The following is a 17,672-nucleotide window of genomic DNA, read 5'->3' as shown; positions in this document are numbered from 1 at the left end:
CAGCCTCATACAAAAAAGATTATATTTTTCTGACATTGACCTTATATTGTATATGTACAAGTGAAAGAAATGATAATAATTTACCTGTATTGTAAGTACATTTATCCTTTTTATTTATAAAGAAATTATCCATTCAACATCTATGTGAAGTTAATTAAGGACAAGCAATAGGATTTATATTGACGTACAACATGATTAACAATACTTTCCGTGGTGGCGATGTGTGATTATTTATTATTAGGGAGATAATAAAATGACAATAAAAAAGTCATAAATATGATGTATATCAAGTGTTATTACAAATACCATTAATAGATATAGCATTCTGCTATATGTAAATAATAAACAAATATGAATATCCTTGTCGCATTCCCTTTTTATAGATTTTAATTAAAAAAGAAATTATATATTTATAGTTATGTGTCTTATTCAGGCTATTCTAAATATCGGATATTTCTAAGTTTAACTAACCACGATATTGATAATGTCCTGCCGTTTTTCATTGAATATAGAATATCAATGTTCCAAGATATTCAAAGATATTGATAACGTATACATTTCTATTCTAAACGATTTCCCAGCGTTTATGAGGGTCCTCGATTTCTCTATTCATTAATTTTTAGACCATTTTTCTATATTCCTTGTTTATTTTGTTCATTATCTTCTATTCTTATTGTTTCATCAATTGTTCTCTATTCTTTTCTTATTTTTTGTCTATTTTTGTCTATTTATTTTTTTTTAACTATTTTTCTCTATTCTTTGATTTCAGCCAGTCATTCTACACTACTTTTTGCCCATTATTCTCTATTCTTTTTGATTTCAGCCAGTCATTCTACACTACTTTTTGCCCATAATTCTCTATTCTTTATGATTTCAGCCAGTCATTCTACACTACTTTTTGCCCATAATTCTCTATTCTTTATGATTTCAGCCAGTCATTCTACACTACTTTTTGCCCATAATTCTCTATTCTTTATGATTTCAGCCAGTCATTCTACACTACTTTTTGCCCATTATTCTCTATTCTTTATGATTTCAGCCAGTCATTCTACACTACTTTTTGCCCATTATTCCCTATTCTTTATGATTTCAGCCAGTCATTCTACACTACTTTTTGCCCATTATTCTCTATTCTTTAAGATTTCAGCCAGTCATTCTACACTACTTTTTGCCCATTATTCTCTATTCTTTGATTTCAGCCAGTCATTCTACACTACTTTTTGCCCATTATTCTCTATTCTTTATGATTTCAGCCAGTCATTCTACACTACTTTTTACCCATTATTCTCTATTCTGTAAACCCAATCCACACCCTCGTTTTTTATACGAATATTCGAAAAAAAAATCTAACCAATACTAAGTAAATTGTTTCTGGCAAAAGTTTGAAAAAAATAAACAACAAACGTTTATAGTCATAGAGTATTCTCAAGAATAAATTGGGTGAGCTTCAGAAACAGGGTTGAGATAGAGGCATTTTTAAGTTCACAAAAGGTAAATAGATTGTATCCTGAAATAAAAATTTGGACTACTATATTAAATTTGATCAGGTTTTTAAAAATTATAATGAGTCATGTTTTCAATAACTCTAAAAGTTCTGAATCAAGAAATAAAACCAATACAAAAGAAAATCGTAATCGTTAACCGGAGACGCTTATCCTATCGATCTAACGATAGCAACATAGCCGGAGACGCTTATCCTATCGATCTAACGATGGAAGCATAGCCCGGAGACGCTTATCCTATCGATCTAACGATAGAAGCATAGCCGGAGACGCTTATCCTATCGATCTAACGATAGAAGCATAGCCGGAGACGCTTATTCTATCGATCTAACGATAGAAACATAGCCGCAGGAATTATCCTATCGATCTAACGATGGAAGCATAGCCGGGGACGCCTATCCTATCGATCTAACGATAGAAACATAGTCGGAGACGCTTATCCTATCGATCTAACGATAGAAGCATAGCCGGGGGCGCTTATCCTAACGATCTTACGATAGAAGCATAGCCGGGGACGCTTATCCTATCGATCTAACGATAGAAGCATAGCCGGAGACGCTTATCCTATCGATCTAACGATAGAAGCATAGTCGGAGACGCTTATCCTAACGATCTAACGATAGAAGCATAGCCGGAGACACTTATCCTATCGATTTAACGATAGAAGCATAGCCGGAGACGCTTATCCTGTCGATGCATCCACTTCTTGTGTTTATGAGATTCCATTAGTTTGTGTTTGTTACCTTGCTTTGTCTCTTCTTATAGTCGATCTACGAGATTTGTTACCTTGCTGTCTCTTCTTATAGTCGATCTACGAGATTTGTTACCTTGCTTTGTCTCTTCTTATAGTCGATCTACGAGATTTGTTACCTTGCTTTGTCTCTTCTTATAGTCGATCTACGAGATTTGTTACCTTGCTTTGTCTCTTCTTATAGTCGATCTACGAGATTTGTTACCTTGCTTTGTCTCGTCTTATAGTCGATCTACGAGATTTATTATCTTGCTTTGTCTCTTCCTATAGTCGATCTACGAGATTTGTCACCTTGCTTTGTCTCTTCTTATAGTCGATCTACGAGATTTGAAAATCGGTTAACTACTGTCGGTTTGATTTAACAAATCGTGTGTATGCCAATAACTAAAAGAACTGTCCCAACAGAGTGGTCAGGAGGAAAGAATGAAATCGACATAATATAATTTTAACAGCCACCGTGACGAATTGGATGACGATGTGTCTGTGTTTCAAGTTGCTAGCGACATGTTTGTGTGATAAAAGACTTTTTAATTACAAAACAGTTGTCCAACCTGATGCGTCTAGTTCATCCATTGAGATCGAAGAGAATCAGAAAACCACAGCGTGTTTGACTGAAGATATTTTCGAGACAAGATTATTATGATGTAGCCTCTAAAAATTAGTTTTGTGTATTCTTTAACTGATTGATGATTCGTAACTGTTTTTGTCTTTATAATAGACATTTTACATGCGAACATAAAGTTCTATAAAAATCAAGAGAGCTCTAATCGCTTGTGTAAAGGAGAGGCGAAGGATACCAAAGGGACAATCAAACTCACAAGTGGAAAATAAACTGACAATGCCATGGCTAAAAAGAAAATAAACTGAAAATGCCATGGCTAAAAAGAAAATAAACTGACAATGCCATGGCAAAAAAAGAAAATAAACTGACAATGCCATAGATAAAAAGAAAATAAACTGACAATGCCATGGCTAAAAAGAAAATAAACTGACAATGCCATGGATAAAAAGAAAACAAATGACAATGCCATGGATAAAAAGAAAATAAACTGACAATGCCATGGATAAAAAGAAAATAAACTGACCATGCCATGGATAAAAAGAAAAAGACAACAAACAACAGTATACAAAACACAACATAGAAAACTAAAGACTGAGCAATACGAACCTCATCAAAAACTTTGGGTGACCTCATGTGCTCCGGGGGAAATGGGTGGGGGGGGGGGGGGTGGGGTGGAGTGAGTAAGCAGATCCTGCTCTACATGTGGCACCTGTCGTGTTGCTCATGTTAGTACAAACCCGGTCATAAGTGTAATTCGGTAGGTCACATTCGGGGGAACGGGGACGGGATTGTAGTTACGACAATTGGAACATTCCGTTGTTATCTGTGAATATTGCACGTATATCAGGGAATGGCCGTCTTCTTTTTACATCAGGGAATTGCCGTCTTCTTTTTATATCAGGGAATGGCCGTCTTCTTTTTACATCAGGGAATGGCCGTCTTCTTTTTACATTTAAGGAAGAATAATATATAAAAGAGAGACGAAAGATACCAAAGGGACATCTTAATATATAACTGTTTACTTTATTTTTTTTTATAATGAATTTTCTTTACTGTAACAAATAGACTAGCACAACATGTATGAACAAAGGTATACAGAATGGCATATTCACACAAAGGAAGTATTAAATAATTAAACAACAATTGAATATATGATGGTGCAACAATAGGTTGAAAATAAATAATTTTCTTATAACATTGGAGTTTTATTTGTTCTTGCAATATCTATTAGTGGTGTTTCAATCAAAATTTGACATTTATTATTTATTCTATAATAGGGGCCCAGGGACTCCAGTATTTGTTATATTCATCTACAGAGAGGTTTTTAAATGAAATGTATTTTTCTAAGTTCAAGTGTTCCTTTAAATAGTTTTTTTAAAGCATTTAAATTTGGCAAAACTTCTTGTAATTTTGTTCGGTAAATATAGTATTTTGAAAGCAGAATAATCTTATTTTTAATTGTTTACTTTAAACCCAATTCAGACATTGGTTCTTTACTTCCCTTTCCAGTATCATTACATTTTACAGGTACAGATCCACATGCGTGTTTGTATATTTATCGGGAATGTGTATTCCATTCGTTCCGTTATTTTGGTATAGTCGAGAGTTTAGTTTGTCAGGTTACTTCCCCCTTTTTTAATTAACCTTGGAATGAATTCGTTTTTTTTTTGTTATTACTTTTTTTGCACTAAATACATTTCCTTCCATCTAAACTTTAATAAATCGTTCTTTTTATATATCATCTGTGAAATACTGTGGTGAAATCAAACAGAGAGAGGACTATCTTCAAGAGGTACAAACTTGTCATTATTGATGTATGTAAAGCGAATGTCATTTATCTGAGGTTAATCAGTATATATGTTTATACCACAACAAACGATATTCATGTTTCATATCAGTTCTACATTTTATATTGCTAATTTCAAAAAAAAATTCTTTTATAGTTTAATTGTCACAAAGTCAATGATTATAAATTAGGAGTGTAATTTTTTCCGTGTACATGTAATACATTTTGATGGGATAATGATTGGAATCGTGTTGTCGACAATGCGCATCTTAAATCTATCATCATCTTCCAAGTAAAAAGACGCCATATGAATTGTTTCATATTTTTCATGTCGGGGCCTTTTATAGCCGATTATACGGTATGGGTTTTTCTCATTGTTGAAGGTCGTACGGTTGCCTATAATTGCTTACATCCACTTTATTTGAACTTTGGTGGATAGTTGTCTCATTGGCAATCATACCTCATCTCCTTACTTTTATATAAGCAGCCAGGGAAAAGCTTGCCCTTGTGCAAGTCCAAAATATATGTATCGACAGTATGTAGAGCATTAACTGTTCAATCAGTCAGTTATTTCAGCAGTGCAGACTTAATGGTGAATGTTAAATTTTTATTTTACTCTTTTCTCATTTGGAATTTTACACACTTTGGGCATCACAAAAGATGTGTAAACCTGCACTCAAAGTGAGACTGTTGTATGTAATCTATTCAAACGTGCAACCGCCAATATTAAAAAGCAAAAGACAAACAAACAACAGTACACAAAACACGACATAGAAAAGCAAAGACTGAGCAAAATGTATTATAGACTGATTGCTTGTTTAACGTCCAGTGGCAACTATTTCATGGATTCTGCAATGTTTGAAGGGGAGAATGATGAGTAATTCGGACTGATGTCGGACAATAAAGATAATGTGGATAAGAGCCCCACAAATGTTGTTTGAACGGTTTCTTACCGTATGGAGAGCATACAAGTGGTCGGGTTGAACTGCTAGTATTCCGTTTAGACTGGACATGGCTGCTCTTTACCATAGGATTTACTGTCGAATGGGGCGTGTTCTGGTCTCCTGACAATAACTCTTTTTAGTAAAAGCTTTGACCATTTATAATATTCCTGTTGAATAAGTTTTTTTTAAATACTTTTAATGAACTAGTATGCATTCATTGAAACCCAAGACAGATCGATGTATCTATCATATATAGATAGATATCAGTTAGTGATGTGTCAATCAAATCACTGGTTCATCCACGTAAATAGTAAATAAAATTATGTCATTTATTTATATTTCATAGAATCAATTTACAGAGCCTACATCAAAGATTTCTACCTCAAACACAATAGAGTGTTCCATCCCCTTTGATATAAGTCTAAGTAAAGATCTAGCGCAAAATTTCTTTAGTTTGACTCGAATAATTTAGTTACTTTTCTAATTTATAATGAATTCAGATATTTGTAGCGGGACAACCTGACCAACGACGTTCCGTGCTACATTTATATCAATACCTTCACTGATTCCGTCACGTTATTCTAGATTATTTGACATTTCTCTGTGACGTTTTGTGTAACTATGGCGTCAACATGACTTCTTGGCGAAGGAAAAGACATTCAAACGTAATGTAAGTGATCGATTGTATTACAGGCATTGTTACATTATTACTGCTTTGCTTGGTAGTTCATGTAATCACAGACATACAGGTATTGTTACATTATTATACAGCTTTGTTTTGAAGTACATGTTATCACAGACATACATATATTATATCATTATTACAGCTCTGTTTGTTCGTTTGTGTAATCACAGACAAACAGGTTTTGTTACATTATTACAGTTTTGTTTGGTAGTTCATGTAATCACAGACAAACAGGTTTTAATTTGTTACATTATTACAGCTCTGTTTGGTCGTTCGTGTAATCACAGACATACGGGCGTTGTTACATTATTACAGCTCTGTTTGGTCGTTCGTGTAATCGCAGACATACAGGTAATGTTACATTATTACAGCTTTGTTTGGTCGTTCATGTAATCACAGACAGGTGTGTTAACTCGTTTACCCATTCGGAGAACCTGAGATCACTCCCGGCGAGGTTGGTGTCTCGCAGTCTTTAGTTTTCTGTGTTTTGTGTACTGGTATATGTCTTTTCGTCGTTTAAAGTTGATGGCATTGTTAGTAAGTTTGTTTTCGACTTATGAAATTGAATATCCCTTTGTTATCTTTCGCCTTGCTGTGATTAAAAGGATATTTTGGGTATTATTGTCGGTAGTAATAGATTTCTTAAGCTCGTGAGTTTAATTAATTGTACATATATGCATGCCAACTCTAAATAAAATGTACTTACTTACTTATAAATTTACTATGATTATGTCAAATGGAACTTATGAATTTGATTCCAGAGAAGAGCTTCGGATGCACCAATTGATCTCGCATGTATAAAGTGTGATCATTACTTACAGGGAGAGATCTAACACTTCAGATGGTCATGATTACTTACAGGGAGAGCTCTAACACTTCATATTGTCATGATTACTTACAGGGAGAGATCTAACACTTCATATTGTCATGATTACTTACAGGGAGAGCTCTAACACTTCAGATTGTCATGATTACTTACAGGGAGAGCTCTAACACTTCAGATTGTCATGATTACTTACAGGGAAAGATCTAACACTTCAGATTGTCATGATTACTTACAGGGAGAGCTCTAACACTTCAGATTGTCATGATTACTTACAGGGAGAGCTCTAACACTTCAGATTGTCATGATTACTTACAGGGAGAGCTTTAACACTTCAGATTGTCATGATTACTTATAGGGAGAGATCTAACACTTCAGATTGTCATGATTACTTACAGGGAGAGCTATAAGATAAGAATAAGAAAAATTTATTTTGATTCGGCATAAGTTAAATATACAACATAAGCTCTAAAGAAAAGATCAAAACTATTTACAAGCTCTAACACTTTAGATTGTCATGGACGTTTCTTTTTTTTCTCCCTGTAGTATAATGTCAAGAGTCAATTAGAACATGGATGAAGACGGCCCAAGAAAGCAATGGATACCAGGCTGCAATGGAAACTACGACTGGTTTGATGAAATTCAAACAGAAAGTGACCATGAGTTTGATGTTTATAATATCAGTGATGAATACGTTGAAGAATTTCCAAGATTATCACAAGAAAATAAGATAAAAAAATCTCAAATGCACAAACCACTGCGCCCTCTACCAGTGGCTGCTTATAGAGAGCAGGGGTCGACATATTCCCACTCTTCAACAGCGGAGCGACTACATCAGGCAAAACACGTGTCTTCGGAAGAAGATGAAGAAATGTCAGGAAAAGTACGTTCATATGCTAACGTTGTTTCGATGAAGAAAGAGCAACGGTCAACTAGTCTGAGTCCAAGGAGAAACCAACAGGTTTATTATAACAGGCGCACACAGTCTTACGAGCGGGGTAAGCATCAGAAAATATATGATGTTCGAGATTGCGATGGCGAGGAAAAAGATGAACAAGTTAATGAAAATGAATATATGCATTCAGTAAGAAAAGATCAAAACTATTTACATCAGAAGGGATATGATGAAGAACGCTATATTAAATCAAAGAAATGCGAGGACGAAGAATATACTCGTGTTTCACCGAATGGCAGAACACAAGAATCTGTGGGTACTATTTTCATTAAGAAAGGGAATGCGTCAACGGACCAACAAAGCAAATTGAATAAATTGAATTCGTTTCTTCAAGGTATTTTGTCAAAACAAGTTGAAAAGAGACTCCCGTGTGTCCTTGATGGGGAGCAGTTAATACATGTATCAGAGAATGGAAGAGATAAAGGAAATGTGAAATCTCTTACCGCACAACAAGAAAATGTAAGATCATCAAATATTAATGAACATTCTGTCGAGACGAGCGAGATTAAAAAACGTCCTTTCAAAAATGTCAGTCCTACAGATCTGGGTAATACAGCGAAATCGATTGGTGGGGGAATTGAAGAATTGGAGTCTTTGGAAGAAAGAGAGACTGAAAATATTTATGATAAAGACTGTCATACTGCGCTGGAATCAGCTAGAGAAGAGAACCAGGTTGACATGATAAAAGCATTGGTAAATATAATATTGATAAAAATTGTCATACTGCGCTGGAATCAGCTAGGAGAGAGAAAAAGATAAACGGAATGGTATAAATATAATAATCAGCTAGGGGAGAGAAAAAGATAAACCGAATGGTATAAATATAATAATCAGATAGGGGAGAGAAAATGATAAACCGAATGGTATAAGTATAATAATCAGCTAGGGGAGAGAAAAAGATAAACCGAATGGTATAAATATAATAATCAGCTAGGGGAGAGAAAAAGATAAACGGAATGGTATAAATATAATAATCAGCTAGGGGAGAGAAAAAGATAAACGGAATGGTATAAATATAATAATCAGCGAAAAAGATAAACGGAATGGTATAAGTATAATAATCAGCTAGGGGAGAGAAAAAGATAAACCGAATGGTATAAATATAATAATCAGCTAGGGGAGAGAAAAAGATATACCGAATGCATGGTATAAATATAATAATCAGCTAGGGGAGAGAAAAAGATATACCGAATGGTATAAATATAATAATCAGCTAGGGGGGAGAAAAAGATATACCGAATGGTATAAATATAACAATCAGCTAGGGGAGAGAAAAAGATAAACGGAATGGTATAAATATAATAATCAGCTAGGGGAGAGAAAAAGATAAACCGAATGGTATAAATATAATAATCAGCTAGGGGAGAGAAAAAGATAAACCGAATGGTATAAATGTAATAATCAGCTAGGGGAACTAGGGGAGAGAAAAAGATAAACCGAATGGTATAAATATAATAATCAGCTAGGGGAGAGAAAAAGATAAACGGAATGGTATAAGTATAATAATCAGCTAGGGGAGAGAAAAAGATAAACGGAATGGTATAAATATAATAATCAGCTAGGGGAGAGAAAAAGATAAACGGAATGGTATAAATATAATAATCAGCTAGGGGAGAGAAAAAGATAAACGGAATGGTATAAATATAATAATCAGCTAGGGGAGAGAAAAAGATAAACGGAATGGTATAAATATAATAATCAGCTAGGGGAGAGAAAAAGATAAACCGAATGGTATAAGTATAATAATCAGCTAGGGGAGAGAAAAAGATAAACGGAATGGTATAAATATAATAATCAGCTAGGGGAGAGAAAAAGATAAACCGAATGGTATAAATATAATAATCAGCTAGGGGAGAGAAAAAGATAAACCGAATGGTATAAATATAATAATCAGCTAGGGGAGAGAAAAAGATAAACCGAATGGTATAAATGTAATAATCAGCTAGGGGAGAGAAAAAGATAAACCGAATGGTATAAATGTAATAATCAGCTAGGGGAGAGAAAAAGATAAACCGAATGGTATAAATGTAATAATCAGCTAGGGGAGAGAAAAAGATAAACCGAATGGTATAAATGTAATAATCAGCTAGGGGAGAGAAAAAGATAAACCGAATGGTATAAGTATAATAATCAGCTAGGGGAGAGAAAAAGATAAACCGAATGGTATAAGTATAATAATCAGCTGGGGGAGAGAAAAAGATAAACCGAATGGTATAAGTATAATAATCAGCTGGGGGAGAGAAAAAGATAAACCGAATGGTATAAATATAATAATCAGCTAGGGGAGAGAAAAAGATAAACCGAATGGTATAAATGTAATAATCAGCTAGGGGAGAGAAAAAGATAAACGGAATGATATAAATATAATAATCAGCTAGAGTAGAGAAAAAGATAAACCGAATGGTATAAGTATAATAAAGACAAATACTAGAAAGGAAGTATATTTCTAAAGTTTGACCGGAAGTAAGTTTAGGTGAGAAAATATGACTTTTTTATATTTGCATGGTGCGATGAGCGGTCAGAAAAAGATGTGACGAAGCAACAAGAAGACACATTTAGTATCAAAAAAGTTGTCCTTCATTTATAATATGTTGTTGTTCTCTTTATTCGTACATTTTTTCCCCTTTTCATTTAGTTACTTTTTTGGGGGAGGGTTTTTTGTCACTTTCTCGGTGACATATTCCTCACATCTTACTTCAAGGGGAAATCTACACATTGGAATTGTTTGGAACTGTAATGTTTTTACCATGATTAGTTATCTACCTTTTTTTGAAATGTCAGTATGGATATTGTCCGTAGTTGTCATTCCAATAAGTTTAACGTAATATCCGACTACGAAAAAATCATAACTTTCCTTTGCTCTTGGTCGAGCCATATCATGTTAGCCCATTTGGCAGAAATCTTTTGATTTAGGCGACCAGCACCCCTCTCTATACAAAATGTTGATTGTTTATTTTTATTTTGTTTAGCTAAGTAACAGTTGCCTATAATTGCTTACAACCACTTCATTTGAACTCTGGTGGATATATAGTTCTCATTGGCAATCATACCACTTTTCCTCATTTTTATATACTAGTTGCTTGGACGTCTATATACTTCCAAGAGCTTGCTGCCAATGTTTTTTTTTTTAATTTATGATAACACACTATCTATTCATCGTTGTAATATATCAAAAAAATCAGATTTTCTATTTTTTTTTACTTAAAAAATGGATGCATATAAATTCTAAAACATCACTCATACCAGTACCAAATTTACATATATATATAATGTAATATGTATAATAAAAAATGTATGCATGCCGCTTATGTAATAATAGTTTTTATCTAATTATAATCATCCAAATATTTTACTTTGTTTAATGGAATAATGTTACATTAAATATATGACATTTTAAAAACTTTTAATGGGGCAGTATATAAAGGATCTTTCCTTTTATGATTATAAATTTGTGTTTACAAAATTCCCAATACCGATGTTGGTACAAAATTTCATCGATTCAGAAATATATATATTGTGACGTCCATTTTCACTGAACTAGTACACAATTTTTTGTTTATTGGCCAGCTGAAGCCCGCCTCCGGGTGAGGGATTTTCGCTCTGTGTTGAAGACCCATTTGTGGCCTTTGGCTGTTTTCTGCTCTTGGGTCGGGTTGTTGTCTCTTTGACACATTCCCCCATTTCCATTCTCAATTCTATATAATTTTGACTTGGAAGTTAAAAAATGTCAACTCAAAATTCGAATTTAAAAAATGTTAAGTTTGAAATATGATATATAATGATGCCTGGGAACAGTATGTCAATATATATGTTCCTGATAATACCAAGAATGTGTGGAGTGATACACTATACAAATCCTTGGTAATACCTGAGACTACTATAACACATTATAGTAGTCTCAGGTAATACTAGAGACATATAATATTACAATTATATGTGTCTCTAATAACACGAAATAGTAAAGATGTATTTAGTTTAAAAGGTACGAAATGGTAGACACGTATAGCAGTTGGCCCATAGGTTATGTACGAAATGGTTTTAATCATGGATAAAAGAGACCTATAATACATTTAGTATATATGTCTCTGTGGGTACGGAATTGAAAATATTGGGTACGAAATGGTAACGGTACGAAATAAATAGATACCTTTGAAGAATCCTCCGGTTTTTTTCGGAGCACCACCTCAAGAGCTGCGAGGGTAGACTCAAGATCTCTATCAGAATGAATGAAGATGTGTCACTATAAACTTATACACACACACCATATTCAAGGACAATCCCTAACCCAATACCATGGGAACGTGAATTTGTTTATACATCACCCCTACGGAATAAAGTTCGTGTCCCAAACAGAATCCAGCTTTGTTTCGTATTTTAGTTTGTACACATGTTGATGTTTTGAAAAATATTTTAAAATTCCACATGATGACAAGCACAGGCCGGGGACGTGGAAGAGGCAGAGGCCTGCTGGCTACACAGTCGTTATCAAAACCAGGAGGAGGTGGCGATGCAGCTCTAAAATCTACAACAAATGTAAAAATAGGATGCAACTGAAAATGTTTCCTGTCATCACTGTCCACTGTCACTACCATGACTACATCCCATTTTTTGTATTAAAATATGTTTGAAGACGTATATACAGTACAAAAGTACAATCTGTAAACTTTCTTTTATTCTGATGCATGAGACAGAGATATTCTCAACAAAAAGTAGCCATGATACCTATATAAACAACAGTGAACAAACAATCAGGGGACTTGCTTATCCCTCTTGCTGCCGCCTGTTTTACGTTGTTGCATTTGATACGCCAGGAAATACGGGAAAATGGCAAAATTTAAAACTTTATTTTACATAGTTTTCTCTTTATTTAAAATTCAAAAACCAATGTAATGTATTAGATAAATGTTTCATCTTCTATAATTTTGTTTTTTCAAATACTCTAGAATCGTTGAATGCGTAACGTCATTGAATTAATGAACGTCATAATATCTATATTGTAGTAAATGGCGTACTTTTTATTTTTACGTTATCTTGTGTAATCAGACTTCTGTCGCTATAACGTTACCCTTTTTGAAATATAAGTTTCTTCTTCAGATAAATATAGGAAAAAATGTTTCCTCCTTAATAATTCACAGATGTATATCACTTATCTTGTTGTTCGTTGATTTAGTTATTTGTTTTAGAAATACAGATTATGTTTTATTGGGGAAGGGGGGGGGGGGGGATGTAGAAATTGTAAGTTGTATGTGTGTCTCATTAGCCATATTGAATGGCACGGTACAATATTTATTTATATACGTTGAAAGTTAATACCAATCAATATGTGATACAGTAATACAACAAATTATTATCATAATTATTATTTAATCCTCATGAATGCCACGTCGATGGGTTGCAAAATTTTGACATTTACGGTAAATGCGGAAACAATATCCCAGACATAGTCCCACGTTACATTCCTGACACCTTGTACAGACTCGTGACCTCTTTTTGTTCCTTCCACCGAGTGTCTGTCTAGAACACACATGACATGGGCGCCGTGATTTTCCTACAATAAATGAAGTTATTATTTTTTTTCATTTGTTTATCTATAAATTTGATTTAAAAAAAATTGTAAAATTTGGTTCAGTATTTTTTTCGTAAACAGCTCGAAATTAACAATTATTGCGACACCGTACATAAATAAAGTCGTTTTTATTTCATTTTAGAATAATTATCTTTTTTTAGTATTCACCTCATCTGTTCATTTATTTTATTTTTGTAAATAAGGGACTGTCCAGTTTGGGACTATAAATATTTTTTTTTTTAAATTTGTGATTTTCCTACAATATATGAAGTTATTATTTTTTTTCATTTGTTTATCTATAAATTTGATTTTAAAAAAATTGTAAAATTTGGTCCAGTATTTTTTTCGTGACCTCTTCGTTCCTTCCACCGAGTGTCTGTCTAGAACACACATGACATGGGCGCCGTGATTTTCCTACAATAAATGAAGTTATTATGTTTGTTCATTTGTTTATCTATAAATTTGATTTAAAAAAAATTGTAAAATTTGGTCCAGTATTTTTTTCGTAAACAGCTCGAAGTTAACAATTATTGTGACACCGTACATAAATAAAGTCGTTTTTATTTCATTTTAGAATAATTATCTTTTTTTAGTATTCACCTCATCTGTTCATTTATTTTATTTTTGTAAATAAGGGACTGTCCAGTTTGGGACTATAAATACTTTTTTTTTTATCTATTTTAGGTTTTGCTAAAAACTATGTATGATCATAATTACCTGGCAAATTTTCAATGAAGTGTCTTTCAATCAGTCGGCAGCTTCCATTGCATGGCCCTCGTGGAATATTCCTGTCGACTCTTAAATCTCCAATCAACTGGTGATAAATTTGGGAATGGAATTCCATCCTTGTCATCTTAGGAAGTAGTCGTCTGTTCCTCTGGTACAATACATATTCACATTTGCCAGCACTAGTCAATTTCGTTCATATTTAACATGTTTAAGAAACGATTTTCAAAATAATGAAAGTTTGTCAGTAAAATTTGTAAAAATTTAAAAAAAATATTTGTAGGAAAGTCTACAATTTTACCTGACAACATATTTATGACAAGTTGAAAACCCCCAGGAAATCAAAATTTGCTGTTACCATGGTAACAGGTAATCTGCCGAAGGGTCAAATTGATAATCAATATATATCATATGATCACAATTTGCAACTTTTACTGTAGTTTCATTTTAACTGAGAGACAAAAACTATAATAAACTCATTAGGAAATACATATTATCTTGAAATCTGTTAACATTTTCAAAATCAGAAATGTTTATGTTCAATTCTAATTTAAAATCAATTCCATATTGTTTTCATTTCTACTGTTTCTAAGCCTTCACTGGTAGGAGTGCCATGGAATAGAAGTTCAAGTTACAGTATTTGTTCCTTACGGAATAAAGGGTATAGAATATTTGTCATGTTTGTTCTAACAGGAACCAGATTGGTGCTGATTTTTCCTGGTCCCCAAATTTTCCAATTCAAATTGAACTATAATAACTCTAATGCTTTCTGAAACAGTTACAGAAAGTGGGACAAACAGAGGAACTACCTTATCACTATGTACCACTGTTAAAAAGGTGAGGGGGTTTTATGATAACACATCATATATTGCATAACCCTTTTCAGATTTTTATTTCAGGTTAATAATACAGAAGATGATCAGAGTGCTAGTTGTATGAATGACCTTGAACAGCTCATCGAAACCTTGACATTAGAACCTGAGGAAGAAGATATTGCCAAGGTAAAATAACATTATTATCTCTTGTATTGATTTCCTCATTTTTGTTGAACCTGCCACCGAAAGTGTGACATTGTTATCCTACATTCTGTTGTAGTTGTCATAAACATATCATTCAGTCACCAGTTTGTTAAGACCATCCATAACTATGCTGAACCTCTATGGGATTTAGGAAACTTCCGATCTTGTACACTTTCTAAAGACTTCCGATCTTGTACACTTTCTAAAGACATTTTTTCTGAAACCCCTAAATTTGTTTAACATGTTGAATATATCGAATATAAACAAATATATTCTGTCACACTTAAGATGGACAAAGATCTGAGCAATCATACCACGTCTTATTTTGGATTATATATAATTATAGATACAGATACTGTAAAGACATCATCAGATCTGAGCAATCATACCACGTCTTATTTTATTATAGATACGATGATGGCAGATACTGTCAAGACATCATCAGATCTGAGCAATCATACCACGTCTTATTTTATTATAGATACAGACAATGGCAGATACTGTAAAGACATCATTAGATCTGAGCAATCATACCACGTCTTATTTTATTATAGATACAGATACCGTTAAGACATCGTCAGATCTGAGCAATCCTACCACGTCTTATTTTATTATAGATACAGACAATGGCAGATACTGTAAAGACATCATCAGATCTGAGCAATTATACCACATCTTATTTTATTATAGATACAGACAATGGCAGATACTGTAAAGACATCATCAGATCTGAGCAATCATACCACGTCTTATTTTATTATAGATACAGACAATGGCAGATACTGTAAAGACATCATCAGATCTGAGCAATCATACCACGTCTTATTTTATTATAGATAGAGACAATGGCAGATACTGTAAAGACATCATCAGATCTGAGCAATCATACCACGTCTTATTTTATTATAGATACAGATACTGTTAAGACATCATCAGATCTGAGCAATCATACCACGTCTTATTTTATTTTATTATAGATACAGATACTGTAAAGACATCGTCAGATCTGAGCAATCATACCATGTCTTATTTTATTATAGATACAGATACTGGAAAGACATTATCAGATCTTAGCAATCATACCACGTCTTATTTTATTATAGATACAGATACTGTACAGACATCATCAGATCTGAGCAATCATACCACGTCTTATTTTATTATAGATACAGCTTCTGTAAAGACATCGTCAGATCTGAGCAATCATACCACGTCTTATTTTATTATAGATACAGACAATGGCAGATACTGTAAAGACATCATCAGATCTGAGCAATCATACCACGTCTTATTTTATTATAGATACAGACAATGGCAGATACTGTAAAGACATCATCAGATCTGAGCAATCATACCACGTCTTATTTTATTATAGATACAGATACTGTTAAGACATCATCAGATCTGAGCAATCATACCACGTCTTATTTTATTATAGATACAGACAATGGCAGATACTGTAAAGACATCATCAGATCTGAACAATCATACCACGTCTTATTTTATTATAGATACAGACAATGGCAGATACTGTAGAGACATCATCAGATCTGAGCAATCATACCACGTCTTATTTTATTATAGATACAGACAATGGCAGATACTGTAAAGACATCATCAGATCTGAGCAATCATGCCACGTCTTATTTTATTATAGATACAGATACTGTTAAGACATCATCAGATCTGAACAATCATACCACGTCTTATTTTATTATAGATACAGACAATGGCAGATACTGTAAAGACATCATCAGATCTGAGCAATCATACCACGTCTTATTTTATTAAAGATACAGATTCTGTAAAGACATTATCAGATCTGAGCAATCATACCACGTCTTATTTTATTATAGATACAGATACTGTAAAGACATCATCAGATCTGAGCAATCATACCACGTCTTATTTTATTATAGATACAGATACTGTAAAGACATCGTCAGATCTGAGCAATCATACCACGTCTTATTTTATTATAGATACAGATACTGTAGAGACATCATCAGATCTGAGCAATCATACCACGTCTTATTTTATTATAGATACAGATACTGTAGAGACATCATCAGATCTGAGCAATCATACCACGTCTTATTTTATTATAGATACAGACAATAGCAGATACTGTCAAGACATCATCAGATCTGAGCAATCATACCACGTCTTATTTTATTATAGATACAGATACTGTAAAGACATTGTCAGATCTGAGAAATCATACCACGTCTTATTTTATTATAGATACAGATTATGGCAGATACTGTCAAGACATCATCAGATCTGAGCAATCATACCACGTCTTATTTTATTATAGATACAGATACTGTCAAGACATTGTCAGATCTGAGCA

At 33.4% G+C, this 17,672-nt stretch overlaps 1 protein-coding gene across 6 annotated transcripts in view; it reads left to right on the top strand.

Moving 5' to 3' along the window:
• The first annotated feature begins 7,829 nt into the window (after positions 1–7,829).
• Positions 7,830–17,672, top strand: part of LOC127731783 (CBP80/20-dependent translation initiation factor-like) — a 33,984-nt gene continuing 24,141 nt past the window's right edge. For 3 of the 6 annotated variants that reach the window (XM_052240619.1, XM_052240618.1, XM_052240617.1), the window contains exons 1-2: positions 7,832–8,701; positions 15,200–15,301. In XM_052240619.1, coding sequence (XP_052096579.1) covers positions 7,925–8,701; positions 15,200–15,301 — 879 coding nt within the window. In that variant the 5' untranslated portion in view covers positions 7,832–7,924. Of the gene's footprint in view, positions 8,702–12,387; positions 12,542–15,199; positions 15,302–17,672 lie in introns of those variants that run through there. The other 3 variants (XM_052240616.1, XM_052240615.1, XM_052240620.1) reach the window with 3 other exon arrangements.

This window comes from Mytilus californianus, unplaced genomic scaffold, assembly GCF_021869535.1.
Source record: "Mytilus californianus isolate M0D057914Y unplaced genomic scaffold, xbMytCali1.0.p SCAF_20, whole genome shotgun sequence".
Lineage (NCBI taxonomy): Eukaryota > Metazoa > Mollusca > Bivalvia > Mytilida > Mytilidae > Mytilus > Mytilus californianus.
This window is presented reverse-complemented; position numbering and strand designations above follow the sequence as displayed.